The sequence below is a fragment of the Alnus glutinosa genome, chromosome 14 (genome assembly GCF_958979055.1).
Source record: "Alnus glutinosa chromosome 14, dhAlnGlut1.1, whole genome shotgun sequence".
NCBI lineage: Eukaryota > Viridiplantae > Streptophyta > Magnoliopsida > Fagales > Betulaceae > Alnus > Alnus glutinosa.
The window spans coordinates 1,973,894-2,001,601 of NC_084899.1; the positions used below are offsets into that span (position 1 = coordinate 1,973,894).

The 27,708-nt window shown below is 36.0% G+C and overlaps 5 protein-coding genes across 8 annotated transcripts; 3 read left to right on the forward strand and 2 right to left on the reverse strand.

The window, feature by feature from the left end:
• The first annotated feature begins 481 nt into the window (after positions 1-481).
• LOC133857206 (uncharacterized) lies at positions 482-5,187 on the forward strand. Its single transcript, XM_062292384.1, has 8 exons — positions 482-846; positions 1,535-1,602; positions 2,027-2,174; positions 2,257-2,337; positions 2,813-2,899; positions 3,836-3,921; positions 4,194-4,314; positions 4,901-5,187. Exons 1-8 carry the CDS (start codon positions 574-576, stop codon positions 4,976-4,978), a joined length of 942 nt encoding a protein of 313 aa, XP_062148368.1. The 5' UTR covers positions 482-573; the 3' UTR covers positions 4,979-5,187.
• A 516-nt stretch (positions 5,188-5,703) lies between these two features.
• On the reverse strand, positions 5,704-7,817 carry LOC133857207 (tetraspanin-2). 2 transcript variants are annotated; one of them, XM_062292386.1, is made up of 2 exons: positions 7,210-7,817; positions 5,704-6,405 (listed from the first exon to the last, which is right to left on the reverse strand). In XM_062292386.1, the coding sequence occupies exons 1-2, from the start codon at positions 7,709-7,711 to the stop codon at positions 6,098-6,100; spliced, it is 810 nt and encodes a 269-aa protein (XP_062148370.1). In that variant the 5' UTR covers positions 7,712-7,817; the 3' UTR covers positions 5,704-6,097. The 2 variants fall into 2 exon arrangements, with proteins under 2 accessions (XP_062148370.1, XP_062148369.1); XM_062292385.1 differs by having other exon boundaries at positions 5,704-6,409; positions 7,214-7,814.
• A 1,514-nt stretch (positions 7,818-9,331) lies between these two features.
• Positions 9,332-11,119, forward strand: LOC133857013 (uncharacterized). The gene is made up of 2 exons (XM_062292103.1): positions 9,332-9,728; positions 9,823-11,119. Exons 1-2 carry the CDS (start codon positions 9,514-9,516, stop codon positions 11,102-11,104), a joined length of 1,497 nt encoding a protein of 498 aa, XP_062148087.1. The 5' UTR covers positions 9,332-9,513; the 3' UTR covers positions 11,105-11,119.
• Positions 11,120-11,166: 47 nt separating this feature from the next.
• Positions 11,167-12,624, reverse strand: LOC133857014 (1-aminocyclopropane-1-carboxylate oxidase 1). Its single transcript, XM_062292104.1, has 3 exons — positions 12,467-12,624; positions 12,152-12,372; positions 11,167-12,044 (listed from the first exon to the last, which is right to left on the reverse strand). The coding sequence occupies exons 1-3, from the start codon at positions 12,566-12,568 to the stop codon at positions 11,450-11,452; spliced, it is 918 nt and encodes a 305-aa protein (XP_062148088.1). The 5' UTR covers positions 12,569-12,624; the 3' UTR covers positions 11,167-11,449.
• A 5,786-nt stretch (positions 12,625-18,410) lies between these two features.
• LOC133857011 (K(+) efflux antiporter 4-like) lies at positions 18,411-27,293 on the forward strand. Of its 3 annotated transcripts, none has more exons than XM_062292100.1 (20): positions 18,411-18,890; positions 19,510-19,553; positions 19,719-19,777; positions 19,900-19,981; positions 20,090-20,151; positions 20,266-20,341; positions 20,433-20,507; positions 20,984-21,055; positions 21,153-21,236; positions 21,620-21,688; positions 22,823-22,900; positions 23,044-23,132; positions 24,576-24,672; positions 24,746-24,799; positions 24,952-25,047; positions 25,139-25,327; positions 25,425-25,502; positions 25,711-25,755; positions 26,519-26,608; positions 26,713-27,293. In XM_062292100.1, exons 1-20 carry the CDS (start codon positions 18,650-18,652, stop codon positions 26,791-26,793), a joined length of 1,761 nt encoding a protein of 586 aa, XP_062148084.1. In that variant the 5' UTR covers positions 18,411-18,649; the 3' UTR covers positions 26,794-27,293. The 3 variants fall into 3 exon arrangements, with proteins under 3 accessions (XP_062148084.1, XP_062148086.1, XP_062148085.1); XM_062292102.1 differs by having other exon boundaries at positions 26,879-27,293; XM_062292101.1 differs by having other exon boundaries at positions 19,903-19,981.
• Positions 27,294-27,708: the final 415 nt, after the last annotated feature.

Genomic DNA, 27,708 nt, shown 5'->3' on the forward strand with positions numbered 1-27,708 from the left:
GCTCATAAATATATATATATATATATATATATATATATATAATACAAGTTGAAACGGTCAAACATGACATATTTAGGTCGAAACGGGTCAAACGTGTCATGACGGGTAAAACATGTCGCTTTTGGGTCTAAACGGGTCAAGCGAGTAGGGTCGGGTCACTCACGTGTTGTGTTCGGGTTAAAGATTGTGACCCGTTTAACTATATAAGTCGTTTCCAGATTGACCAATAACAGATTGTTGGGTCAAGCGGGTCAACTAGAACCTAACCCACCAATCCAGATTGCCAGCAGCCTAACCCCCCTTTATGGGCCGATCGAACTTTGCAATTCGGACCCAATTGTAGGATGCTAATTCAGCAATTTTGTATAATTGTATTTATAAAGCCCATAATCCATATACGACGATTGAGACTGAACATAGCCACGTAAACTGCATGTATATCACCAATCACATGTGATAAGATTCCAAGCGATGACCGAACTTTGCGCTCATCGCACGGTAGCCGGTGATACAACTTTGTTCATGTACAAGCACGTACGCAAACATATTAACATGCCACGGTGAAGGTCAAAGATGGCCAATCGTCTCGGAGGGACAATCCAACAGAAGCTGCCACTCCTAGCTGGTGTATATCCTTGCTCATCCTCGTATTCAGTGACTTGTGCTGTCGGTCCCATTCCTAGTCTATCAAGAGCAGTGAAGAAGTGGAAAATCGGAGGGACAGCGCCTCGCCGCCTGATATTGGGTCTGGGTGTTTCATTTTGGGCGCAGTTAATGAGCATGGGTGGTGCAGTTGGAGGGAATTCTTTCATTGCATCTGCTAGGCAAAAAGGTGCTGTTGAAGAGGTAATCTTCCAGTCCTTAATTACTTGAAGGCTTGAAGCTACATTCATGAGTTTTTCTCTAAAAAAAAATGTTGGTTTAGTTTCTGGGTATCCTTGCATGTTGAATTTTGAAGATTGGTTGCTGCTATATTGGTGAAACGTTAGGATAAACTTGAATTTTCAAAGAGTGATCCACATTTTTTGTTGGCGTTCTGGGAATTTGATTAATTGTGTTTGTTTAGCTTCTGAGTGGTATTATTTGGATTATTTTGAGAATTGACAGATTCCCATGTAGAGAAAACCATTAATCCAGTGGATTTGGGCTCATTGTTTATTTGTTCTGTTATTGTACTGGTTTTTTTCCCCCCCTTTTAGAATTATGGTGAGTGATTCTGCTGAATAAATGGGATAAAAGCTAATGCATACTAGGATTCTACACATGAAATAAAAAATTGTGAAGTAAACTAGTTCTTAATTCTATTCAGCAGAAGATATATCGATATTTGTTTCAGTCAACCCAATTGTATAAAGGTTATCTCGACTCTCGACTATTTGGATCCTATTTTGCAAATAAAATTTATGCAGTGCCAATTCAGTGTTTGCCAAACCATAGTGCTCTAAATTCTGAATTGCTTCACTTGTTGCTTGAAGTTTGGTTACTTTTCATTCCTATTGACATTTCGCACTATTGTTTTACTTCCCTCTCGAAGATATTGAAGAATGTCGAATGGCCAGAGCAATTCCCCTTCAAGGAGGAGGATTTCCAGCGTTTTGATGAGTAAAGACTCTAACCTAAATTTATTTGTCTACATCTATGTCTGTTTTTCATTCCTTTTTATTTCTTGTGGTTTTTTATTTGCTTTATGCTTTTGGTTGTTGTTTGTTTAAATCCTGAAGTGGCTTCATTTACTTGACCATCTATAAAAACTCATATGTCATAATCACTAGACCTAGGGGAGCTAAATTGGGAGAATTTTCAATTCCTGATGTAGGCCTGGTAACGCGAATGGTATGCTGCAATTTATTTTTGTTGTAGAAGTTATATAATAAGGAATTGGAATCTAGTAGGACTGTTAGAGTTGGTTTTTGGTTTCTAAAGGAGCTGCAACCAAATTGAAATTCCAATACTGTATTTGTATTGCTTGGGTTAAGAACTATGTTTAAATTGTGTATACCTAAAACATAATAATTGATTTTTGTAGGTCACCAGATACATTGTTCTATGAAAGCCCACGCTTTGTGACACACATTGATGATCCTGCCATTGCTGCACTGACCAAGTATTACTCAAAGGTTTTTCCTCCTAGCAACACTCCAGGAGTAAGCATCTTGGATATGTGTAGCAGTTGGGTAAGAAATTTCTTAATTTTTAGTATGCCTCTCTCTGTTGCATATGTATGTTACCGTAACTTGTTATCAACCTTATATTTAGGTCAGCCATTTTCCACCAGGATACAGGCAAGATCGAGTAGTTGGATCAGGTTTGAATGAAGAAGAGCTGAAGCGGAATCCGGTGAGATCACACTTTTGTTTGTTATATCCCTTTGGTAACCATTGGTGTAGACATTTTTTAATGACTGGCTTATAATTAAACTTTCCAAAATTTTAACTCTGTGCCCCTATAGACTGACTTTGATGGCTGCAGTTGGATAGACATATCTACCCAAAATTTAGAGGTCCTATTGCTGAATTTAATTAGTAGGTGAGATTTAGTATCGAAATTGAATCTAACTCCTATATAGTAATTCCCTGTATGAAATTCAGATGCCCGTATGATCATGGTCCGTAGAAACATTGATAGCATGCATTCATGGGTAAGATACAAAATAAAGCATGCACATGTATTTATGGACTAAAAGTGAGAGGTCTTACATATTAAATTTTGATTTGTGTGCCTTTCATATTTGCTTCTGTGGAAATTTTAATTATGAACTTGCATTGCACTGAAGAGATAGACCCATGAATAATTTAAATTATTCACTCTGCAGGTTCTGACTGAGTATGTTGTTCAAGACTTAAATCTGAACCCTAAACTCCCTTTTGAAGACAATTCCTTCGACATTATTACTAATGTGGTATGTACAACATTTTCCTATCTATCACATTATTTATTCTCTGCTGTAACAAGTGCAAGTCTGCATCTTTACCATCTCATTTTTTAAATTTTCCTTTAGGATTGTAGTATTTCTGCAGTTAACCAAGTTTTTTTTTTTTTTTTTTATTATGTCAAACTTCTTGTTAAAGCTTAGGCTTCATTAGTTGTGATCCTATAGGTGTTTGGCCTCCCTGTATCTGAAAATTATTGGGGATATTTAGAATTAGGAATGCAGACTTCACTTCTACAAGAACTGTAGACTTCAATGATATAATTGTGTAATGATTTTGTGGTTTCCATGTAATATTAAAAAAATAGAGTAATATCTTTATGTGCAAAGTTTAGAAAACTTATAATCTGGAATTCCTTATCAGCCGATTGAAAGCACAGTAATTGACCCGAAATGATGACTTTTTAGATATGAACTCATTTGATTTACTAAGGAATTTATTATGCACGTTTCTTTTTGTATAATCTCAACGCAGTCTCCTGCAGCTGAGGTTAGAAGCAAATTTGTTAATTTCCTCATCTTAATGACAACTTAAGGCCTTTATTATTTTCAAGCATAGAACTTGTGATGCTTGTGCTATGATTTCTCAACTTAGAAATTTGCTCCCCGTCCCTGTCCAATCTGTGCTAAGTTTTGTCTTTAAATTTTTGAAGTGAGAAATATGTCCAAATAACTCCTAAGTACGTATGCTGTTAAAGATTTAGCTCATTTGCTAATGCTTTTTAGCACAAAAACAAAAGCATTGCCAAACAACTCAACACATAAAAAATTTACAAAAAAATCGAAACTACTTTCACCTTTATGTTATGTCACAACCAAAAAGCAAAAAGCACATTCTAAATGGCATTAGCAAACGAGCCCTATTTTCTGACATTCTCAGGTGCCTAAATTCTTTGAATTCTGCAGGTCAGTGTTGATTATCTAACGAAGCCTTTAGATGTTTTCAAGGAGATGCGCCGGATTCTTAAGCCGGGTGGACTGGCTATAATGAGGTGATAATTTTGTCAGTTTTGGGTTAAAAGCGATAGTAATTAAAATTACTGTAATCAGTCGCAAATAATTGTTTCCATGTTCATAGAAATTTTAAACAATATAGAGTTGAATAATTTTACAACCTTGCTAATGTATGGCCCGATCTATCAGCATGAACAAAAATCTCGCTTCATTTACCAAAACAAACAAACCTTTAGACCATCTTTCTTTTCCTATCTTTTTACAATCTTTTCAGCAATTCTAAGTTCGTGATATTTTTTAAATAAACCAGCTTTTCCAACCGTTGCTTTTGGACAAAAGCCATTTCTATATGGACATCAACTGGTGATGCTGATCATGCTTTGATTGTCGGCTCGTATTTCCATTATGCTGGAGGATTTGAACCTCCTCAGGTAAGTGACCTCAGAGTTCTCTTTTTCTCTAAAGCAAGTAGTTAGTGGAGAATTGCCATAATTCTTGGATAATTGCATCACGTTGCTTTCCTGTTGATCAGACAATACTCTTTCCTGACTTCTTCATCCATATTCAAAAAAATTTCCTTACCCGTAGAACTGGTCTGGACGCCCGCCATTTCACTGAGCAACCAAAGCCATATTCGTCTTCAAACAATTTATCCGTGTAATACACACACCATAGGTTTTTTATAATTATATTTAACAATTATTGATAGAAACTTAAAGATCTTAGCCCCCAATTCAGTATTCATTTATTCAGTACCTCCCCAAGGTGCTGGAACTGCCAATCGAACCCTTTTTGGGGGGATTTGTAAGATAATTAATATCGTTTAGTTCAGCTGATATCAATGAATTCTCTTGTGCTGTCATGGACGTAGTATGTTATAACACTTGCGTGTCCGTGTGTGTGTATATATATATATATATATATTCTGCTCGTACACACGCTTATGTACCCTTTAATATTCCCCTAGATTGAGTATAAGCCACTGCTGGAGACTTGCTGATACATTGCATCCTGCAGGCTGCAGATATCTCTCCCAACCCTGGACGCTCAGATCCTATGTACATTGTATACTCTAGAAAATTATCTACGGCTTAAGAGAGGTGAACAGATTTGTGGTTCTATACTTCTAATTAATAGCCTAATTCTGGGAGCAATGATTCATACTGTAAGTTTTGTACTGAGCATATTGTGTATTGTGCATTTTTCTCCCAATGTGCATGTAATTTAATGGTGATGATTCCACTTTTTGTATTAGAGCTGAAAATTCTGCAGTCTAAATAAGCTTAGAGGTGTCTTCTAAACTAGGTTGGATCTATTAAACCGACATATGTCTTTAGAGCATGCATGCCGGTTATTAAAAATGCATGTGAGAATTAAATATTCTAAGGACAGATATCAGTTTAATAATCAGTTTAATAGACCAGATGGATTGGATTTATTAACCGACATCAATTTGCATGTGAGCTGTTAAAAAGGCTTGATTTCTTGTTTCTTGTATTACAATCAGTAGTCATTCAAGAACTTGAAATATTAAACAAAACGTGGATGTTTCCCAAAAAAACCTACTCAAAACTTGTTTACACTACCGAGCTTATCATTTCTTGTATTATAATCATGTATTAAGATATGATTATGGGAGATGTTGAAACATTGGAAAGTGCTTCCTTCTTTCCTCCCAGCCGGCGATGTCGGTGGCTTTTACCAAAGCACGCATATAAAAACAAAGCTTTTACGGGTGTGAGTGCAGGTGTGCATGTGAGGATGCCTGCAAGAAAAAGTCAAGCATTTAAGGAAAATGGATTTGTCTGGGAAGCAACAACTACCACTGAAATAGAAGAATCTTATACTCATGGATGGAAACCTCATTATTGGGATTCTCTATTCTCATCTTCACACAAAATTAAATACTACCCACTAGTCAGCATCCGAAAACTCCTTTTTTGCAGCAATTGCTTTCAGAAGTACCGTCTGTGTTCATTCTAGATAGAAAACAACAGAGAAATGTATATACACTAGTGACAAAGACACTCCCATCAAAGGATAAAAAAGAACGCAAACCAATACGGATAGAGATCTTCAGTAATTTTGCTGTCCAGATGCTAACAATTCGGACAGTAAATGTGAAAGAACTCTTAGTAATTCGGACATCAAATTGCCGGAGATCCGAATCAAACCATTACCACCAATGTGACAAGTCACGAGACAGTAACAAGATCAAACCCAGCCCTGTTTGTAGCGGCGGAAGAGGTCCTCTGTTTGTGCATTCTTGAAGGCACTGCAGGCAATGAGGTAGACCCATATGAGCACCACCACTGCAACAATGAGAATCACATTGGTTTTTCTCCATTCCTTTCTCAGGTTCCCCAATAGACCAGCCTTGCAAGAGTTGCAATTGTAGCACAGTAGGGTTTGATCATTGTTCCATAAGAGGCAGTCCGGGTCAACCGCCGGGTTTGCCGGGTTTACCCACAATGTTGGGTTCACATAACCGTACCCACAAGCTGTTGGAGGTTTACAGCATCCTGACTGTAAGATAACAGAACCAGAACTTCACTTCAAGCAGAATATAATTGCAATAATGATAACAATAAAGGAGCAACAAAAGGGCATAAAAAGATGACACCCCACCAAACTATGTCACTTTTATATGCGAAAGCTGGCAACCATAACAACTCTACTTTTTATCTTCTGCAACAAAGACAAAATCGTGACCTCAATTATTCTAGGTTGATTATTACTTTAACCAGGTCTATATTCCATGATTTCTCATGATAATTGCTTTAGAAGGTACCTCTGTCTATTGGCACAAAAACTAATGGGAACAATTTCCTTCCATTACAGCGCAGGGAAAACCCCACACAGCACCACGAGATGTTTTATATTTATGTTTTAACACGACTCAAATTTGACGAGCGAATACGAACGACCATCTCGGATAGGCCAAAAGCGAAGGTCCGACATGCCGAGAGACTTGTTAGTGTAAGACCTCCATAAGGAACAGACACGGATGTCATGGGACTCAGAAAGTCGTTGCGGCAGTCAACGACAACGCGGCATTTTTAGTATAGTGAAAAACTAAGACCCAGTTTGGATGAACACACACCAAAATCCTACTTCTTCGAGATTCTTTGATGGCTACCCTTTAGAATTCTCAACGCGGAAACAAAATTGAAGAAAAAGGGTATCATTGTTTCCTTATGAAATCAACAATTAAATTGGAATTTTTGTTTTTTTTTTTTTTTTTTTTTTTGGTTTTTCCGGCGACGCCAGCACCCAAATAGCCTGGTCTAAGTACAATTGAAGGAAACAGAGAACAAAAACACGACTTGCCTGAAGAGGAGAGATATGAGCCGCGAAGAACTGATCAGCGGAGATGTAATTGAGGTTAAGCTTTGGACAAAAGTCAGACTCAGCCAAACAGGTCCTAATCTTATCCCAGTTCCCGGAGTTGGTGACGTGGTCTCTGAGCCACGCTGAGAAGCCGTCGAGCCGGTACTCCTTGTAGCCTCGGCCGGGGACGGAGTAGCCTCCGTCGGGGCGCGTGACGATGAAGGCGAAGACGAGGAGGATGAGGAGGAGGCCGATAAGGATGGCCATGCAACAGAGGTAGAAGGCGAGGAGGCCCGGGCGGTTCCAATAGGCGCCGACGAAGCCCGCCAGGGCAACGAGTAGGATAAGCGCGCCGAGGATGACGACGGGCCACCGGAAGTAGTGGGTGCACTCGTTGTCGGGCTTGTTGGCCAGCCAGATGCCAGAGGCGATGATGGGGATGGCGGCCAGGAAGGCCACGAAGTTGAGGATTGCTGTTACGTTGTTGCTCACTCCCATGGCTCAGAGGAAGGCGTGGAATTGAGAGTCAGAGTGATAGATGAGGATCTTGTGGGTGTGCAAAGTAAGGTAGCTGGGGCGCTCCTATTGCAGACAAAAGCGATTGCTTTTGACTTTCAGCCTACAAAAATAAAATGCTTGGGCAACTTTTTTCTTACCAAAGATATATTTTTTACTACTTTTTACCGGCAGATTTCTACCCAGCGGCCAATACCATTCTGCCATATGGAAGTGATCCTTCCGGAATACATTTTACACAATAATTATTATAATTCATTTACATGGGTAAGATTTATGTTGTGAATCCCATTTATATCATTTTTCTTTGACAAAAACCCATATATATGAGCAGATGCCAGATAGTGAAATATGAATAGGCGGAAACGGATAATATTGCCCGCCCGCCTATGGCCTACCTATATCTATATACTGAGGAATGTTACATATCATCCCCTTGTCCTCCTTTTGTCCTTCCAAAATTGATGTGGCTCTTAAAATCACCATTGAATTTATGATAGATCATTGTTGAATTTTGATCCAATGGTGATTTTAAGAGCCACATCAATTTTGGGAGGACAAAAAAAAGACAAGGAGATGATATGTAGCATTCCTCCTGTATACTTATCATCGACACTGTTTTAGCAAGGGGATTTTTCTAGAAATCATTCCCCAAGGCACAAGGTGATCCCCAAAAAAAGTTCATTTTTTTTTTTAATTTTTAATTTTTATTTTTAAGTTTTGGCCCCAAATATATATATATATATTTTTTCATTTGACCCCTCAAATTTCAAATTCTAGCTCTGCCCGTGCTTGCCTTGTGCAGTTGTGCCATACAATTTCGCACAGCTCTACCTGTCCTTTTTTTTTTCTTTCTCTGACGCTTCACGCCTTCCCTGAATCACTTTGTTTTGTTAATTTTTATTTTTTTTTACCTTCGTTTAACTCACATCTCAATTATTCTCTTAAATTTAAAAAAAAAATCAATTTAATATATCAATCTTTTAATTTCTCGTTAAATCTTAACGAAAGAGTGTTAACATTTCTAAAAAAAAAAAATTAAAAAAATTTAGACGTTAATTAAGGTTTAATGAAATTTGTAAAAATATTGATGTATGAATCTTTGATTTTTTTTTTTTTAAAAAAAATGATTTAATAAAAAATCATAATGGAAGAGTAAAACTGAAAAAAAAAAAAATTACAAAGTAAATTGAAATATGAATACACTGAATAATTTTTTTAAAAAAATGTAAGAGTAATTACAAAAACAGCTACAATTTAAGAAATTATGTAAAGTTTGCTTCTTTTTTCTTTTTTCTTTTTCAATCATCTTCGTCTCTTAGGGTGCATTTTTAGGATTGCAATTTTGTAGTAAAAAAGTACGGTTTTAAACCAAATAGTAGAAAATGAAAATCATTTAAAAAAATTACGATTTGAAAACGGAATTTTCTACGTTTTCAAATCATTGGCTAGGTGTATTTTTTTAAAACGCATAATTTTAAAGATTAAACTGTAATTTTATAAAATGCATAATTATGTTTTTAAAATCACAAATTTTAAAATCATAATTTTTAAACGGTACTTTTTTAAATTGCGAACCCAAGCTATTAATGAGTCATGTTTCTCTTCCTCTCTCATTCTCTTGGAGATTTTTTTGTTGGTTTGATAAACTTTTGATGTTGTTTGAAAGGAAAGCCGAATCCTCTTCTCTGAACAATTTCTTTTAGTTAAAAACATTCCCGCGTTTTCTCTTCCCTAAGACCCAGCTCCTTCAGCCTCACGCCTGAGAGGAAGAGAGAGCGAAAATGGAGTCATGGGTCGCACTCTTCGAGATCTTCCTGAAATCCCCGGCACCTGAGGCCGAAGCATCTCAATGGTTACACCAAGCGTTCAACGCCTCATCGTCTACAACCCCAATCACCACGAGCGCTTTCCTTTCGTTGCTCACAAAACCCTCTGACGCCGTTGTCATCGCGTGCTCGTCATCTTCTACTCCTTCCTCGCCTCCCTGCACAAAGCGGTAGACAAAATCTATACAACCCGATTACCCTATATCTTCATTTTGATTGAACTTTTTTGGTTTTATTTGACTTGTTACAAATTTTGATCAACAGGGTCATGTTTATAGAGACTTTACCGAGTACAGTTCAGGCTCGGGTTCTCTCTTTTCTGGCTTATGAGCGCCAGAGGTTTAGCGCGCGGGACTTGTCGAGGCTGGCTCGGAACGTTTTGAGTGGGAATCAGGGCCTTGATTTTTGGGTCAGGAGAGCTGCGCGCAATCTGCTCGATGCATTGTCTGAGTCGAATTACGAATGGATTTCTTGCTTGGGTATGGATTCTGGGGAAGAAGGCGTGGTTGAAGAGTTTGAATCAGTACCGGGTTGGCTTAAGGAGGCTGCGGGTGCCAATGATATTCTTCTCCCTTGGCTTCCTATTTCGCCTGACGAATTGGATTCAACATTTCTTGGCAATGATGATGATAGTTTAGATATTCCCAAGCAAGATGGACAGAATGGAGGACAAGAGTTGAATGAAGTTGTGGAGGAAATGGAGATTGATCGGCCCGCAAATGTACCTCTTGAACCTGAAGTTCAGGAAAAGACTACTTGTTTGAAAGCTAGGATTATGAATTTTGAATCTTCTTCAAAAGCCGTGGGTTTAGCTACTGAACTTCGCCAACTTTGCTTGGGCAAGGGCAGAGATTCTTTTGTGGTTTTGGGTCTCGTAGAACCTTGGCTGGCGGATGATGAGACTGCTTCAGTTTTAATTTCGCATCTTGGGAATGGAAGCGAAGAAGAGCTTAGTTGGCCGAGCCAGGTTCTATGCTCAGTCATCCTTCCCAAGTTGTTGATTCTCGAAGAACCAGCTTCTCGTGTGCTTGTGGCTGCAATAACAGAGTATTGCAAGCTTCATCAGAAAGCAGCCGTGTATGCACTCTTGTTTCCATTGATTTTACGGAGAGAAGGCATCAACAACCCCATCTGCGATGTGATCACGAGGATCATTAGGGAATGTTTGCACCCAGCTCATGTATCCGCGTTTTGCCAAAAGCTGTTCTGTGGAGAAAAAGATGAAAGGAGGGTTATCTGTCTTCCCTGCCATCGACATTTGCTATCTAATGAGTTGGTATGGACAGAATCATTGTTTAACCTGTTCCAAATCATCTTAAATCATAATGTTCATTTAACTCAAGATTCCATTGATCATATTGTTTACCAAGCTCAGCAATTGGCTGTAAATTTTTCCAAATCTTTAAAATTTGGAAACTTTTTGTTGTGTCTTGTCACCAAATGTTCTCCATTGTTGAAGTCTCATAAGCTCTTATTGATTGAAGCTGTTGAGAAAACCAGTACTCTTGTTACCAAATCTATATTATCTAAATTGGCTAACTTGTAGCTATTCTATGAAAATCTCTGTATTCTTGTTTGTTGCTGTGAGCTTCAGTCATTCTCTGACTATATACAAACTGAGTGCTTATTATTATTATTATAGAAAACTGCATATATAGCTGCTTTACCAGTGCAACATTAATGGTTTGTTGACATTCAGAACTAACTAGGAAAGGAAATGGGGTGGAGTAAAGGGATAGAAGCATCATATCTTCCCTCTTTTGAGAATTGAAAAACATAACATTTGCGCTAGCTGGACCAAAAACAAAACATGAAGAAAGCATAACAATAACAGAAACCGACAGACGCCCATGATTGAGTGATGCATATATATTCCAAGTAATGGGTACTTCTAGGCAGCGACACTATGGTGACCATTAGCCATGTTCTTCATGGACTCGAATCTGGGACCCTTGTCTGAAAACTTTGTGGTGGCATAAAGCTTCAGGTAATCTTGAAAATGGAAGTGATTGGGGTATAAGAGTTTTGAAGCTGGAGAGATAATGGCATCACCAGCAGGATTGTAGAAGGTAGCAATAGAGAGTCTGCTCCCACTCTTGTCAGCCACGACTCGGTGCAACGCACTTCTATACCTTCCATTACTCAATACTTCCACTTGGTCTCCTGTGTTCACAAAGATGGTGTTATTCTTGGATGGTGGAATCTCTACCCATTCTCCGTCTTTGAAGAATTCAAGACCTGGGACTTTGTCATCTTGGAGTAAGAGTATAATTCCACCAGCATCAGTGTGCTCTCGAAGTCCTCTAACAAGTTCTGGATAAGGACATTCAGGGTACTTTGCCACTTTTGTCCCCACAGAAGGACCTTTGCTCCCCGAGAATGCTTCCATTATGTAACCCTTCTCCAAACCAAGATTCTCGCACATGAGCTTAGAAAGCTTCTCTGCTAGCTCAACCAGTTGAGCTATGTATTCATTCATTGTTTCACTGAATTATGCATAAATATCAGTTCGTATACATATATATACATGCATGCAATTAAAAATGCCACATTGTTCAAGTCATATTGCAACTTTGACATACTATTGACTCACCGGAGATCCTTCGAAAGGTTTGCAATTTTGTTGATGTTAGATGTTGGTTGATGCCAAATGAAAAAGCTGCTTTCCCAGTCTATATCAGAGGTATTTCCTTTCTCTAAGCTTTTGGCTATCTCAGACCCATAGAAGCTTTCCTTCAAGTTTTCTTCATAGTGTGTATTTATTAAATGCTTCACTTTCTCCATCAACTTTTTGTCAATCCCATGGTTCTCAACCTGCAGAAGAATTTTTTTTTCATTAGTATGAATAGTAAATCAGATATTCAATTTAGACTATACAATAATATATAAAAGAAGAGATCCTGTTTACTTGAAAGAAGCCCCATTTTTCACAGGCTTGATGAAGAAGCGCCATTGTTTTGCTCCTCTTCTCACCATTCAGTTCATTAAAATCTATCAGAGGGATCTCCATCTCCTTCTATCTATTTCTGATGTTCTGATTGCAAAACATCACTTAAGGGGGGGGTATATATAGGTTCAGACAGGATGTATTTACCAATATTGTAATTGGAAGGTAGTTAGATTTGAAGATATGGTAGTTACTGATAAACCATTTCCTTATTGAAAGTTAAAACTGATTGCGGATAAAGATTTCAGCAATTTTTTTTTATCTTTCAGGTAGTAAATGTGAAAGTCTCTATGGACCCACATGCCTTAACAAATTTCGGACAGCCAACCCACCTGTTGGGACGAATGGATTCCATATGAACTATCTCACATTTTCTACCCGATTTCCTAGCAATTCAAACAGCAAAATTGTCGGTGATTCAAATCACTATTTGTGTGCTTTGAAAATAGCTTAGTTTACTAAACAAGTCCAAGTTGTACTCCCCCCACTACCGCTAGTCCACTACCACTACCATTACCATGTGATTCTGTGTGCTTTATTATATTTTTAAATTGCTTGGTCAATCAAGTTCTCTCTTGTAAACCAAGTTAGTTTTGCTTCTTTCATTCTTCTAAGAAACACTTTCGGTGATTGGATGATTCTATTTCTCCTCTTGTAATTAGCGTCACGTGTTTCTCTTTGTGACTCTCCAACCCCCAACCACCCTTTGTTCACTGTGTATAGAAAAATGACAACTAGCCTTTACTTTATGAATTATTTTTTGGGAAACATACTCCAATGGCCGTTCTTGTATTATGAGCCATCAGTTTACGCAAAACTAGGGGCAGTGTGGCAGTTGGCACTGAAAATGTTGATTTCCAACAGAAAAATGGAAACAAGGTACGAAAATCTTAGCCAGTGGGCGCTTTTGGCTGGAAGTTGTGATTGCATCATGCATTTGCTGGTTTATGTCAATTCATCTCAGTGGTCTTAATTATATATGTCTAAGATTTCAGCCCCTGGCCAAACTTTAATTGAAAAAACTATATGCAAGACTAAATTGTAAACATAGTAGCTCCGTTTGTTAATATTTTTCAGGGTTTAGTATTTTTTTTAAAAAAAAAAAACAAAAGTATTATGATATGACGTGAATGTTAAAAGACTTTTAAGCGTTTTGTATTTTGAGTTGGTTGTCAAAGTTTTTGTTTTGACAATAGAAAGGCGAAGGAGAATGGTTTAACAAACGGTAAAAACAAATTCAGTCCCTAGGTTTACATGTGATTTTAATTTAGTCATTACACTTTCAATTTTGACAATCAGGTCATTAGGTTTTCCTTTGTTTAAAATAGGTTCCTCTATCAATCTATTGTCCAATTAATTAACAGTATGTCATGTTAGACCAATTAATTAATGCCACATGACTCTTGTTTGATACGTAATATACTAACTGTACATGTCATGTGGCTCAATTATTTAAAATTACAAATTTACCATAAATGAAGAGTTTTAAATTTTTTTTATTTAGAATATATCTTTAATTTAATGTAATCGTGTCATGTGTCATTTACAGTTGACACACGACATGTCAAACGAGAGCTACGAAGCATTAATTTATTGGTTTGACATGACATGTGATTAATTAATTAGACAATAAGATGACGGAGTGACCTACTTAAAATTAAAGAAACACTTAAAGATTTAATTGTCGAAGTTGAAAACCTTTGTGCTAAATTAAAATCACATAAAAACTTAATGACTAAATTTGATTTTTCCCTTAAATTATAAGTAGATATGGCTATATATAACAGAGACGATTTTCAAAATTTGAGATGCCTTCAAGTAGAAAATAAATCATTGAAACTGCTATTGCAAACATATCTCACTTGTTTGAAATGCAGGGCAAGTTTGGCTAATAATTATTTTTCAAATATTATTTTTTAGAATTTAAATTCTACTTAAGTTTTATCCTTTTTTTTTTTTTTTTTTTTTAAAAAAAAAAAAATTTTGTCTCAGGTTTTCTAAACCATTTAAACATAACTTCAAAAAATAGATTCTTTCGATATTCGTAATTTAAAATATTTTTTTAAAAACATCACACATTCAAACAAGCCCTAAATTATATGTGAGTTAAATGGAACATCTACAAGCTGGGCTATTCATTATAACATGCTTAACTGTGCAATTTGTTTCACATTTTTTCTTCCAACACTTCACTTTTATCAATGAGAAGTGAGAACTGTGAAAGTTTGCAACAATTCTGAGGAGAAGGTGTCCATCCAACCAAAAAAAAAAACTTGGGGTAAATTTCTATAAAAAAAACATATTAAAGAGACAGATCTACCATTTTATTTTTAACCTTTTGAATTGTCTCTTAAAAAAATGTTTGAAATCATTCCCAATAATGCATAGAGGGAACCTTGAAGGATGGTCTAAGATTTAAGAATGGAACCCCCACAAGCTTGTCAAGTCTATAAAATCATTGTTCAAGCAACCTGGAACTTGTTGGGACAGAGAATTCTATAGGTGTTCTCTCTCAATTGTTTATTTGAATTAATTGTAATTTGGACAATCAATTACAATAAATCTCAATCCTATTTGTGACAATATATATTAAAGAAAAAAAAAATATTAAATAGAAAAAAATACAGATATCTCTATCAAACTACTACTCAATTATCAATGTCTTCTCAAACTACCAATTGTGTTAATGTCTCCCTCAAACTACTAAAAAAATGTCAGTGTTTTCCTAAGACCAACAAAAATACAAAAATGACCCTAAATTTTGTTTCAATAAGACAAAAATGTCCTTATAAATTCAAAAAAAAAAAAAAACTAAAAAATTATTCTTTAAAAAACAATATTAAAAAAATTAATGAAAAAACGAAGAAAAAAAAAACCTTTATTTTTTATATTTTAGAATAAATTTTTGTTATTTTAGATTTTTTTTTTTAATAGTTTTTATAGTTTTTTTAAAAAATAATTTTATGAAGGGTATTTTTGTCATTAGGGGAGACATTGACACAATTGGTAGTTTAATGAGGACATTGACAATGAAATGATAATTTAAGAATGACAGAAATTTCCTATAAATCGATTTGTAGGAAATTTCGTACAACTCACATATAAGAGTGACATGTATCCTTTAAACATGTGATAAACATTTGTTTTTCTATTAATGTTATTAAAATAACATGTGAGAATCACATTCTATTAAAACAACATGTCAAGGGACACATGTCAATCTTATATGTGGGTCGTATGAAACTTCCTACAAACCTAAAAAAATTTTATCCGTTTAAGAAAGTTATGTATATTTTTTCCTATTAAATACTATATATGTTCTCATCCATTCCTATCTAATTTTCTTGAATCAGCCCATTGAGATAATATATAATATTTAGCATTAATCTTAGAGAAAAACCAACAAATAGAAAAACAGAAACAAGTTAGCGGCCCATCAGATGTGGCTGCCCAACTGCATGAAGAAGGTCCAAAACCCCATTTGAGTCGATTCCCCCACAAGCTGGGCTTATAATTGGCCATGGGGTTTGCCTTGGACTAGGCTTTGAATACAGTGACCAATTTTATAATATAATTCTTTTTGCAGTTAGTGGTAAATAATGGAGAGTCAATTGGAGGATTACATGAAGAAAACCTTTGTTTAAGAGGATTTACTTACGAGTAGAGGTGGTGTAATTATGTACCGGTTATAATTGGTTGAAAAATTGACTCCTAATAATTGAAAAATCAAGAAATTGGTTCAGTACTCGGTTATTTGTAACTGGGTACTCAGAGCCAGAGCCGATTATTTATTTCCTAGACACTCGGTTATAACTGGATAACCGACTCCGACTATATATATATATTGAACATGGGCTTTTTCTTTGGGCTAGGCAAAGGACTGGTCTAATATCGTTCAAAATAAGGAGTTCTTGTAGAGCTGTAAAACACACTAACCTCGAGCCTCACCCTTCTGTGACCTCGATATACTCACGCACGAATCTCTTACTGACTCTGACTTTTCATTTCTTCCTTCTTCTCCCTTAAGCTTCTTATGTAATGTCTATTTCCTTCATCTTTCTTCTTGTCAACGGATCATTTTCAAATCACTGTAAAAAAGCTCCCTTTTTGCTTAGACCCCTAACAAATGATGAGAGCCACAGGCGGTGGGCGCCACTGCCCAAATGAGTCGTTCAACCCACCACCACCGTCAACCTCTCTGGAGCACTTTCGCTAGTTTGAACGAGACTCTGACGCCAGCTTCGGCAGTAGTCAGCCCTTCGTCGGCATGGGCCACGCTCCTTCCGCTGCAGCCTCCTTTGTGCTCTACAAGAACCAGTCTTCTTCCACCCGGTTTACCACATTGGATTTGGTTGTGAATTTTTGCTGTTTGATTACTGAGAAAAATGTGGAAAATGAATGGAATTATAATTCTGGTTGCTGTTTGGTTGTTTTTTATTTTTTATTTTTAAAGTACCTGGTCTAGATAACCGGTTTCACCCGAGGTAATCGGGTAATCTCCGATTTCACCCCGGATAACCGGGTAATCCCAGGTTAATCGGCAGGGGCGGAGCCAACTTTTAGGCTTTGGGGGGGCCAAATTGAAAAAAAAATAATTTGGGGGGGGCCAAAACTACAAATTTTTTAAAGAAGAGGGGTAAAAATTATATTTTTTCTTTTTTTTTTTTAGATTTTTTTTTTTTTTTTTTTTTTGGGAGCCCTTTGGCTTGGGCCCCCCAAGCCATAGTGTGGCTCCGCCCCTGTTAACCGGGGTACCTAGTTCTTGTTCCGGTTATTGAAATTCAGTAATCGGGGACTTCGGAGCCGGTTCCCGGTTTCGCCCAATAACCGGGAACCGGCTCCGGGTTTACAACCCTACTTACGAGTAATGATATAAGTAGGATTCATTTCTTTTCTTTTTTTTTTCATTTCTTTTTTTATCTCTCAAATGTGATGTGTCTTTTAAAATCACAATTATATTAAAATTTAATGATAATCTATCACAAATTTAATGAAAATTTTAAATGTCACGTCACTTTTGAGGATAAAAGGGAAACATAAATCCTATGTACGGCATTACTCTTCACTCACACAACTGACTCAAAAAATTTATTCTCTATATTAGAATATTTTTTTTTTAAAAGCACATATCTATATTTTAATTATTAACTTTTTCAAAGTACATACATTCAATTTTCTATTTTAGTTATCAACTTTAACTATTTCATTTAAATATTCATTTTCAATCATTTTTTTTCTTCTTTTCTTTGATAGGAAAAAAAATGTTAGAGATTTATTAATGTTTTTCTTTTCACATTTGGTGAGTACTACAACAGCTCACCAAATGTTCCAACATTTTGCTAAGTCTCATGGCTAACAATCGTTTGTTAGTGAGTCTCGCAGTTTCTGTAGATAACATGGTTCAACATTGACACACGTCACATGCTTTGTTATTCTATTAAAAATGCATAAGAATTACATTCTCTAATAACGTATATTATTTTTATAAATTAAATTTTTAAAAATTCTTTCAATTTAATTTGAAAAAAAAAACACTCTAAATGGAATATAACTACGCCTCAACCGTATCTTGTTTTCCTTACTCCTAAATCTTATGTATAATGTATACCTTTTGTTCATTCAACAACTTAATTTAATACGGTTTTTTTTTTTTTTTTAAATGAATTAATACGGTTTTAGATTTAAGTGCTGTAAAAAAATTATATATGTATTATATATATATCTTTTTTGAAAAAAAGTTAACTATTATTTTAAACTTAATAATTAAGATATTTATCATATTTGTATTTAAAATTAATAAATTATAATAAATATTAAAATAATAAAAAATAATATTTGAAAAATCAATATAATAAACAAGTTTAAAATTTACTTAAGGATCTAAACATTCAAAGTATCAGTTCACACGCGCAGATACGTCGCGTGTGGGATCAGCAAAATACTCATCACTCTCAGCAACCTTCGTTCCTAACGCGAACTACAAAAACTTTCCCTCTCGTTTTCTCTATCTGCAAACAATTACACAGTTTGTGTGTGTGTGTGTGTGAGAGAGAGAGAGAGAGAGAGAGAGGGAGGGCGCATTATAGGACGCCTGTGCGCTAACCTACGCACTAACGGCTCGATTGGTCGCTCCGAGCCTCGGCAATGCGGGTGCGATCCTCTGCGATTCCCGCGCTGTTCTTGCTCTGTGATCTTCTTCTCTGCTTCGGTTCTGGGCCTCCTCGCTCTCTGGTGACGGAGTTCTCCGAGTCGGACTCGGTGGTGGAGGGGAGCAATGCCACCGGCGCCGAGTCGAACGTGTCGCGCAGATCTAACGATGACAGCTTCGCGGACATGATCGATCGGGCTCTGGAGAGGGAGTTCCCGGAGAACGAGCAAAACGAGGGTCCGTTTTAGATCTGAGCTCTCCCAATCTGTGTTCTAATGGTTATGCATTTTGCTTCTTCGGGTTCTTCTTGCGGTGGTTGGACTAGGGCTTTTGGATTTTTAAAAATGGTGTTGAATTTTTGTTAATAGCTAATTTTCTTAATTAGAATTTATGAGTATTAATTGTTAATCTTAGCATTATTTTCATTTTCTTCTTGTCCTTGCAGTAGTTTCAGAAAAATTACCCATTGTAATTTTCTTTTAATTCGTTACTATTTGTTTGGTTCTTTTGACCAGTTCAATTTTTCAATTTTGTTTTATATCTTTGTGTGCATTTTCGTTTTCTCTTTTTGCTCTGGGAGCTGTTCATAGTGTTCATAGTGTTCCTAGTTTTTCCCCCTTCCAATTAGGAAATTTGATTAACTTAATTTTGCGTGTACTTGGGGTCTGTTTCGTCGCTGGAAAATGTGGGAAAAGATAAAGAGTAAGAAGTGGAGACTATTAGTTAATTTAGGTAGGTCGTATTAGTCATGTTAATTTCAGTTTCCTGGTCCTTTGCACCAATCAAACAGGGCATGTAGGATGATTTGAAGTAAGAATAGAATTTGACATCACTTACCTTGGTGTTTCATTTGCAGTCACGGATGCTGGTAGCTTCAACAACAGTGTTACTGAGCAGCAGGTTGGTAGACACATTCTTTAGCACTGCTATAAACTTTAGGGTACTTTTTAAGGCAACGGAAGGTGTTTTTGAGTAACTAAAGCTAGTGTAAGAAAGTGAAATCAAGCAATTTAGCAAATGCTTGGTCGATGTGTTACCTGAACTTTAGTATGTTTGGTTTATCAGGCGGTTTTGGAAACTGTTGCTAGAATGAAGACCAAGAAAAATGATACCAAGGAGGAGAAGTATGTTTTCTATCCTGTTATTTAAAGATTGTTGATTTCTCTTGAATGCAAGTGGTTTTTATAAACAAGTGTAAGTTCAGCCCGAATATTTCATATTGCTGAAATCTTTCTGACCTGTACAGTAGGTCGTTCCATATTCATGATGTTTTTAATTTGGATAGCGAGAATCGGGCAGAAGATATGCCAACTTTAATAGATCGAAAGGTATGTCTTGTATTTGTCATTTGAAATTTTTATTTCTATCAAGATACATTTCTGGTGTGGGGCTATAGATGATATGATAGAATTATGGTGCTGCTTTTATATGACTAGGACAATGTCTTTATCATATCCAATCGAAAGTCTAAGTATCCTGTGCTACAAGTGGACTTGAGGTTAGCTTACATTTTCTCTTCCTTTTTGCTTTTCCTTGTTTTGAACCCCATTACATATATGACTGGCACCAACTTGCTGGCTAATCCATCCAACTCAAATTGATGTGTTTGCAGATTGATATCAGATCTGGTAGTTGTAATTGTCTCTGCAACTTGTGGGGGCATTGCCTTTGCTTGTGCTGGACAGCCGGTCTGATCTTTATCACTGCTTGAGTCTTTGATTTATTTCTATAGTTACCATATTGCCTCTGAATAGGGTTTCCTCTTTTGATTTTTTGCAGGTCTTTTCTGGATATCTCCTTGCAGGATCTGTAATTGGACCTGGGGGATTGAGCTTTGTTAGTGAAATGGTGCAAGTATGTTGCCTTCATGTCTATGACCAGTTATTGTTATTTTGTCTCCATGATGATTTTTATTTACTTGTTTGTTATTGAAATAGAAATCATGAATTTAGAATGAAATTTAATATAATTATCTTGCAACATTATTGTCTCCATGCATTTAGAGTTCTTACATTATTAATATGTGAAAATTTGGAGAAACAGATATTGATGCATGCATAAGATTTATAACCATCATCTCTGAATTTGGACTCTGTCTCTAGCCTGTGACATTACAAATTACCTGTATAAGCATACCTTAGCTGTTTGTCTTTTTCCTTCCCTATCATTTGTGAATATTGTGAAAGAAAATGTGGTCATGCACAGTTATGTTGGCCGTTTTATCATCATGATACAGACGAAGATTCAAGTCCGTTGATCTGTCATGTGATCTATTCACATGTTACTTTAGCATTTTGAGATATTCACACATCATGTCCATTTTAGTGCAGGTTGAAACAGTTGCTCAGTTTGGTGTGATCTTTCTTCTTTTTGCATTGGGCCTGGAGTTTTCCGCAGCAAAGGTTGGCTTGTATTTTTCCTCCTGCATTCTTCCTTCTAATGTATTTGTTTTATCTTTGATTCAAACCCTGCTATAGTCTCTTCTTTCCCTATTTGTAGCTTCGTGTTGTTCGAGCCGTGGCAGTTCTAGGAGGTCTACTCCAGATTTTCCTATTTATGTGCTTGTGTGGAGTAACAGCCTCGGTATGTCTAGCATTATACTTGATCTTTTTGGGCATATCTGATAAAAACCCACTGCACGACAACCAAGAATCAACCTTCATCTATTGTTGTCCACTTGAATTCTCTAATCATATAAATTGTATTGCTTATTTTATGATATTTAGAAGTCTGTTGTGCTTCTATGAGGCTTCACAAGTAAATTTCTTGCCAAAAAGGATCAATTAAAAGGTTTTTTTAAATTTGATTTGAAGTTTTCTTGTACTGTAACTAGTTAATAACATTGTGATTGGATGCAGTTTAGCACGAAGTGAGAATTTTTTATTGATAGTATACATGCTATTCTTTAACATGAATAAACTTCCATCAATGAATTTCTGATGTATGCAGCTACATGCTTTCTGCAGTTGTGTGGTGGCAAGCCTTCTGAGGGGGTATTTGTTGGTGTATTGCTGTCTATGTCTTCGACAGCAGTGGTAAACCTCTTTCTATAGATTTATATTTGATTCCCAATATGCTGACTTTGTCTTTGATAGGTGGAATTATATTGATTCATTACTCTCAGTATATGTTGCTTATGCCAATGGGCTTGATTGGGTGGAAGAATTTTGTAGATTTAAATCCTTATATATCTATCTATCATATGATTCATATGGTAATGAATCTTTAGAGAAAAAAATAATGTTTTTGAATAAAATCTAGGGAAATCATGTCAGAATTCTTCTGTGCTTTTGACCATTTTGGATTTTAAAACCCCAATTTTCAATTTGATAGATTTGAGACCTGAGTTTGGACCCATTTGAAATTTGAGACCTCCATGGCTCCATTAGCATTTCCGTCAAATTGATAACAAATGGCTGTGAAAAGATGATTATAACCCTCAGATCAAAAAAATTAAAAAAGAATAGAAAAAAGCCAAAAAAAAAAAGTGGCTTTTTTATTTATTTATTTTTATTTAAAGGTTATAATTGTCTTTCCACAATCATTTTGGTTATCAATTTGATGGGAATGCTGACGGAGGTCTTCAATTTAGAATGAGCCCAAACTCAGGTTTCAAATCTATCGAATTGAAAACTGGAGTTTTAAAATCAAAATAGCCAAAAGCACAGGGTCCTGACCTGATTTCCCTGAAATCTAATAGATGCTTTGTGCTGAATAAGAGATTTGTTTTAGTTAAATTGGTTTATTTTGCTAATAAAAGATTTGTTCACGCATTTTCAAGCAGAATGGAATGTTTTCTTCTTCTTTTATTTTTATTTATTTATTTTTTCCATTTGTTGTTTTTCGTCTTTTCTTGAGGTCTCTGCAACTATGTGTGAAAATGTCTTTTTGTATCCCAACTAACCTTTCAATTTTGCAATCATTTTGAATGGGTTATGGGTATCTCATCTCATTATATATCTGCCATTAGCGTTGCTTCAAAATTATGTACTCATTGGTGTTGCTTCAAAATTATGTACTTCATTGAATTCACGAATATACCAAAATTTTATATGGACTCATTATTCTGTTTATTTCTCCAGTTTATCTTATTTGCCTTTATTAATATTGATATCGAAGATCTCTTTTTGAAATATAGTTGTGCTTGTATCATCTCGTTTGTCCTGCAGGTCTTGAAATTTTTGATGGAAAAAAATAGTATTAGTGCTCTTCATGGTCAAGTCACAATCGGCACCCTTATCTTGCAGGTATGTGACTGGTACCTGTTGTTTGAACAATCGTGAAAATCTAAAATAAAAGTTTTATTTAGCTTATAAGATTTATTTTCTATGCAAAAGTTTCTATAACATACAAATTCTGCGGCTAAGTTTCAAGCAATTTGGCCTACCAGGATTGTGCTGTAGGTTTGCTGTTCGCTTTGCTTCCAGTTCTCGGTGGTACTTCTGGCATTCTTCAAGGAGTAATATCCATGACTAAATCGTAAGCAATGCAAAGAATGGACCACACCTCTTTTATATAGTGTATTCAAATTTTCAGAAGAGGGCTTACTTTATGTGTCACACCACCAGTAAATTTGTTGTGTGCAATTGATGTTTAAAAGCTTGACTGATAATTTTTCTGTCTGTCCTTTGCTTCCATTTATCATTGTGAAACTGATATCATCAGATGTACTTTCAGGGTTATGTTTATATAAGAACTCGATAATTTGATTGATCTGTAATCTGCAAGTTTCTGCCCCACTACGGACAGTCATCTGGTTGAGCAGTGATCAGCCAGGCCGTGCCCTGATATGCCATCACATTGTCCATAGCTTGGCCCTGCTAGCTTGTTTGAATTGAACTTTTTGGAAAGAGATCTGGATCTGCCTTGGTCAGGCCATCTTAAAATGCATGGTCTCTTTTACCTAGGAAGGAAATGCTGGCTGCCTGGGATTTGGGAGGGTGTGGGATTGAGTATTTATGCTTGATATAGGCTAGCCTAGAGTGGGGGTATTGATGCGATTTAGAAAAAGGATCAGTAATCTGCAATAGATTCACTGAAGTGAGTGAAAACCTGGTTATTTATCTTTAATTGATCATCATATAAGTGGAAGAATGGACTTTAGAAGCATTTGGATTTTACTGAACATGTTGAAGCTAAAGTTCTTAAAGAAATTTTTGCTTAAAAAGTTTTAGACATTTATCGACACTAGATGTTAATCTTATACTCTACATAACATACGTTTTATGTGGGAGGAAAAGGAGATTATTCATTTTTTTTAATAGAATATAGAAATATTTTAGGACGCACACTATGATATTTACCCGTGTAAGAGTAAATCATATATGCTTTTAGTACGTGCATGCACTCTGAAAGTAGATGCCTGGGTTTTTTTTGACAGATTATAATACACATAAAACACAAAAAGAACAGGGTGTGAGTCTAGCTTCAGAGAATTATAATTATGAAACTTTTGAATCCATTCTACTTTGGCTTCTGTTAACCACTGCTATTTTTGTGTGTTGCACGATTATGTTAGTTAACTTGAAAAATTATGCTTTTCTCTCCTTAAAGAATAGTATCTTACAAGTATAGGCCTTGGAATCTCTATCAATGGATATAGGAAATCTTGACTCTGGTGTTTTGGCACCATGTTCTGGGATTTTTTGCTGCACAGGAATGAAATAGTTGCACTACTTTAAGGTTTGCTTAATGACCTAGCAAAGACGAAATAAAAATGGAAAAGATGCTCTAATTCAAGGGCCCATAGAAAAAAATAAAATAAAAAATAGCATAGTTGATGTCTGTGGCACATCAAGGCACGACTTAGTTGCCCACTTTCTATAGCGATTGCATAAGTATTGCCAGTTAATGGCTCTTGCCTATTTTCACTGTGTATTACAATCATTCCTTGGTTTTCACATACTAATTTTATAATTGCAGGTTGGTGGTTTTAATTACCTTTTTGGCCATTTTGTCAATATTATCTCGAAAATGTGTACCATGGTTCCTAAAGCTCATGATAAGCCTTTCATCCCAGGTGCGGATACATCTTGTAATTTGATGTACATTTTATGGACATACATTGTTTTGACTGAACTTTTTGTATGCAGACTAATGAACTCTATCAATTGGCATCGGTGGCATTCTGCTTACTTGTTGCTTGGGTTTGTCTATTTCCCAAGTCTTACTTCTTGCATTAGATATTGGCATATTATTGATATCATTGTGTACACGACCCGAGCATGTGAAATGGGCAAGTTTATATAGTGTCCTGTTGTAGTCGAATGATGCTTTGGATTTTTTTGTGTCATTTCAGTGTAGTGATAAGCTGGGTTTAAGCCTTGAACTTGGTTCCTTTGCCGCTGGAGTGATGATATCAACAACTGATCTTGCTCAACATACACTTGAACAAGTATTATACTCTTTTGCATTCGGTTTCAGAACTTTCACAATACTTGATGATCTTTGTTTTATCAACCCTCATATGGAGTTTTGTCTTTTAGGTTGAGCCCATTCGGAATTTTTTTGCTGCTCTTTTTCTCGCCAGCATTGGGATGTTAATCCATGTTCATTTCCTTTGGAATCATGTTGATATTTTGCTAGCAGCTGTTATATTGGTGATCATTATAAAAACTATTGTGATTGCCATTGTTGTCAAGGGATTTGGATACAACAATAAGACTTCGCTTCTTGTAAGATTTACTGAACTGTTAGTATAGTTACATCTGCATTTTGTCTATGTCATAAATTTCATTGACGGAGGGGTCTTAGGTTATTCCACATGCGTAGGTTGGAATGTCTCTTGCGCAAATTGGAGAATTTGCTTTTGTTCTTCTAAGCCGTGCTTCAAATCTTCATCTAGTTGAGGTGAGTGGTTAAATTGTTTGCAAAATATTAGCTTAGTTGCATTTAAAAAAGACTGAAATGAGCAATATTATGACCAAAAGAAAGAAAGAAAAAAAAAAAGGGAAAGAGAGAGAGATTGCCTTACTCTTATTCATAACACCAAGTGTAAACTTTCCTTTTTCAGCATTATGTATTGATCCTGCAACTGAAGGCTTTATTTCAATTGCAGGGCAAATTGTATCTACTGCTGCTTGGCACAACAGCTCTCAGTCTGGTATGTGGTCCATTTTATTACATGTTGCAAGTGATAAGTATGAAATGCAGGGTTCCTGAGAATTCTTTCTACTGTGTATTTTATTGTGATCAACAATTACTGATTGAAGAGAACTATTAATCCGTTGGATTATAAATTATTTATATCATATCACTGTTAACATTGAACTAAGCCCGTGAGCATTGGAGACATAAATGTCAACCATTTTAATTTGTCTAGGCAATTTGACTAAAGACATTCTTTTGCATGGCAACAAATTCTGGGAACAACTTAATACCCTATGGAATAGTTATGGGGGTCCGTTTGGGTGTTGAATTTTTTAAATCAGAATTGAATTCTTATTCTGTTTGCGAATTTCGAAGTTTGACTTTTTAGAAAAAGTTGAATAAAATATGATTTATTTTTGAAAAAAGTAGAATCAATTCATATTATGTTTCCAAAATTCTGTTGCCAGAGGATCAATCGCAAGTTTACTACCAATTGGGTTGTCAGATGATTTGCTCGTAAATTGCTTGTCGATTTGTAGGCTAATTGTTGGAGCAACGATTATCTCAACAATTTGTTCATTCTTCTTTTTGGTTGATATCTAAGCAGGATGCTGTGGGTGAAATTAGGATATTTTGATAGAATCGAATTTAGCAGTATTTGATGGTTTGGTCGCAGTGTAGTACTGTTAATACCGAGTTATTATTAGTCGTATATCTTTTTTGGAAAATCAACCAAATATTGTGATTTGAATGAAGCTCACGACGTGATGATGCAGGTGACTACACCATTGCTTTTCAAGCTGATTCCTGCTGTAGTACATATTGGAGTGTTGTTGCGTTGGTTCTCTCCAGATAGTTCAAGCGAGGTAATCATCTGCCCTAGAAAATATTCCTGCAGTCCCTAATTATTCACCGTGTAAAAGGTGCAAAATTGTTTTTGAGGTATCTTGAATATGATTTCTGCTCCCAGATTGGATTTAAAGGAGATAGCCTTCGCGCAGAGAGTGCTAAGCGTATTGCTCTGATGGTCCAAGGCTCTCATGTTTCATGATGTTAAATATAGCATGAAACCAGAAAAAAAAAATATTGCAATTTTCAGAGCTTACCTGATGGGCTTCTTCTCCTCTGGAGAACAGGTGCTCAAGAGTCCAAAGGAGGTTGACTAAGTGAACAGGTGCTCTTCACGTGCTGCCCGCTTTCAATACTTATTTCTGACCATGCAAGATTGATGATAAAAAATGCCAACTGAGACACAGAAACGGGCAGTGCAGTAAATATGCAATCCATATATGCTGACATACTCTAATTTTGGTTCGGGCCATCGTGTTACTCTGCTGGATGGATGGATGGCCTTTTTTATTTTTATTTTTTTATTTTTGTGTAAAATAGTCTTCTTTTTTGTAATTTGATTCATTTCAACCTGTTGTTTTAGTTGATAGCTGTTTGTTGTTTTGTTTATTGTATTAATTGTTTGTAAGTCAGAAATCCACGCCATTATAAACCCACAAATTTATCAATGCAATTTTGTTCATGTAACGATGCCCACTGTAATCAGGATGTTCTTTTTTCATTGCTTAAACTTTTGAAAAAAAGATGAGCATTGGTAATAGGGTTGACAATTTTTGACACGACCCGCGAACCCGGCACGAACACGACACGAAAATATAGGGTTTGAGTTTGGGCTAATCGGGTCAACCTGATTAGAATCGTGTCTGGTGTGTATAACCCGTCAACCTGATTGTGATCCGATTAATTTTTTCCAACCACCAACCCGTTTATGACATTTTTACGACTCGTTTATGGTCCATCAACTTGTTTATGGCATTTTTTTTTTATTATTTTTTTTAAAAAAAACCACAATCGGGTTGACACGCCAACCTGATTATTAATCGGGTTTTATTCAGGTTGCTAATCGGGTTGTACTTCAACCCGCCAACCCGACGGGTAGACACGAACTCGATCTGCC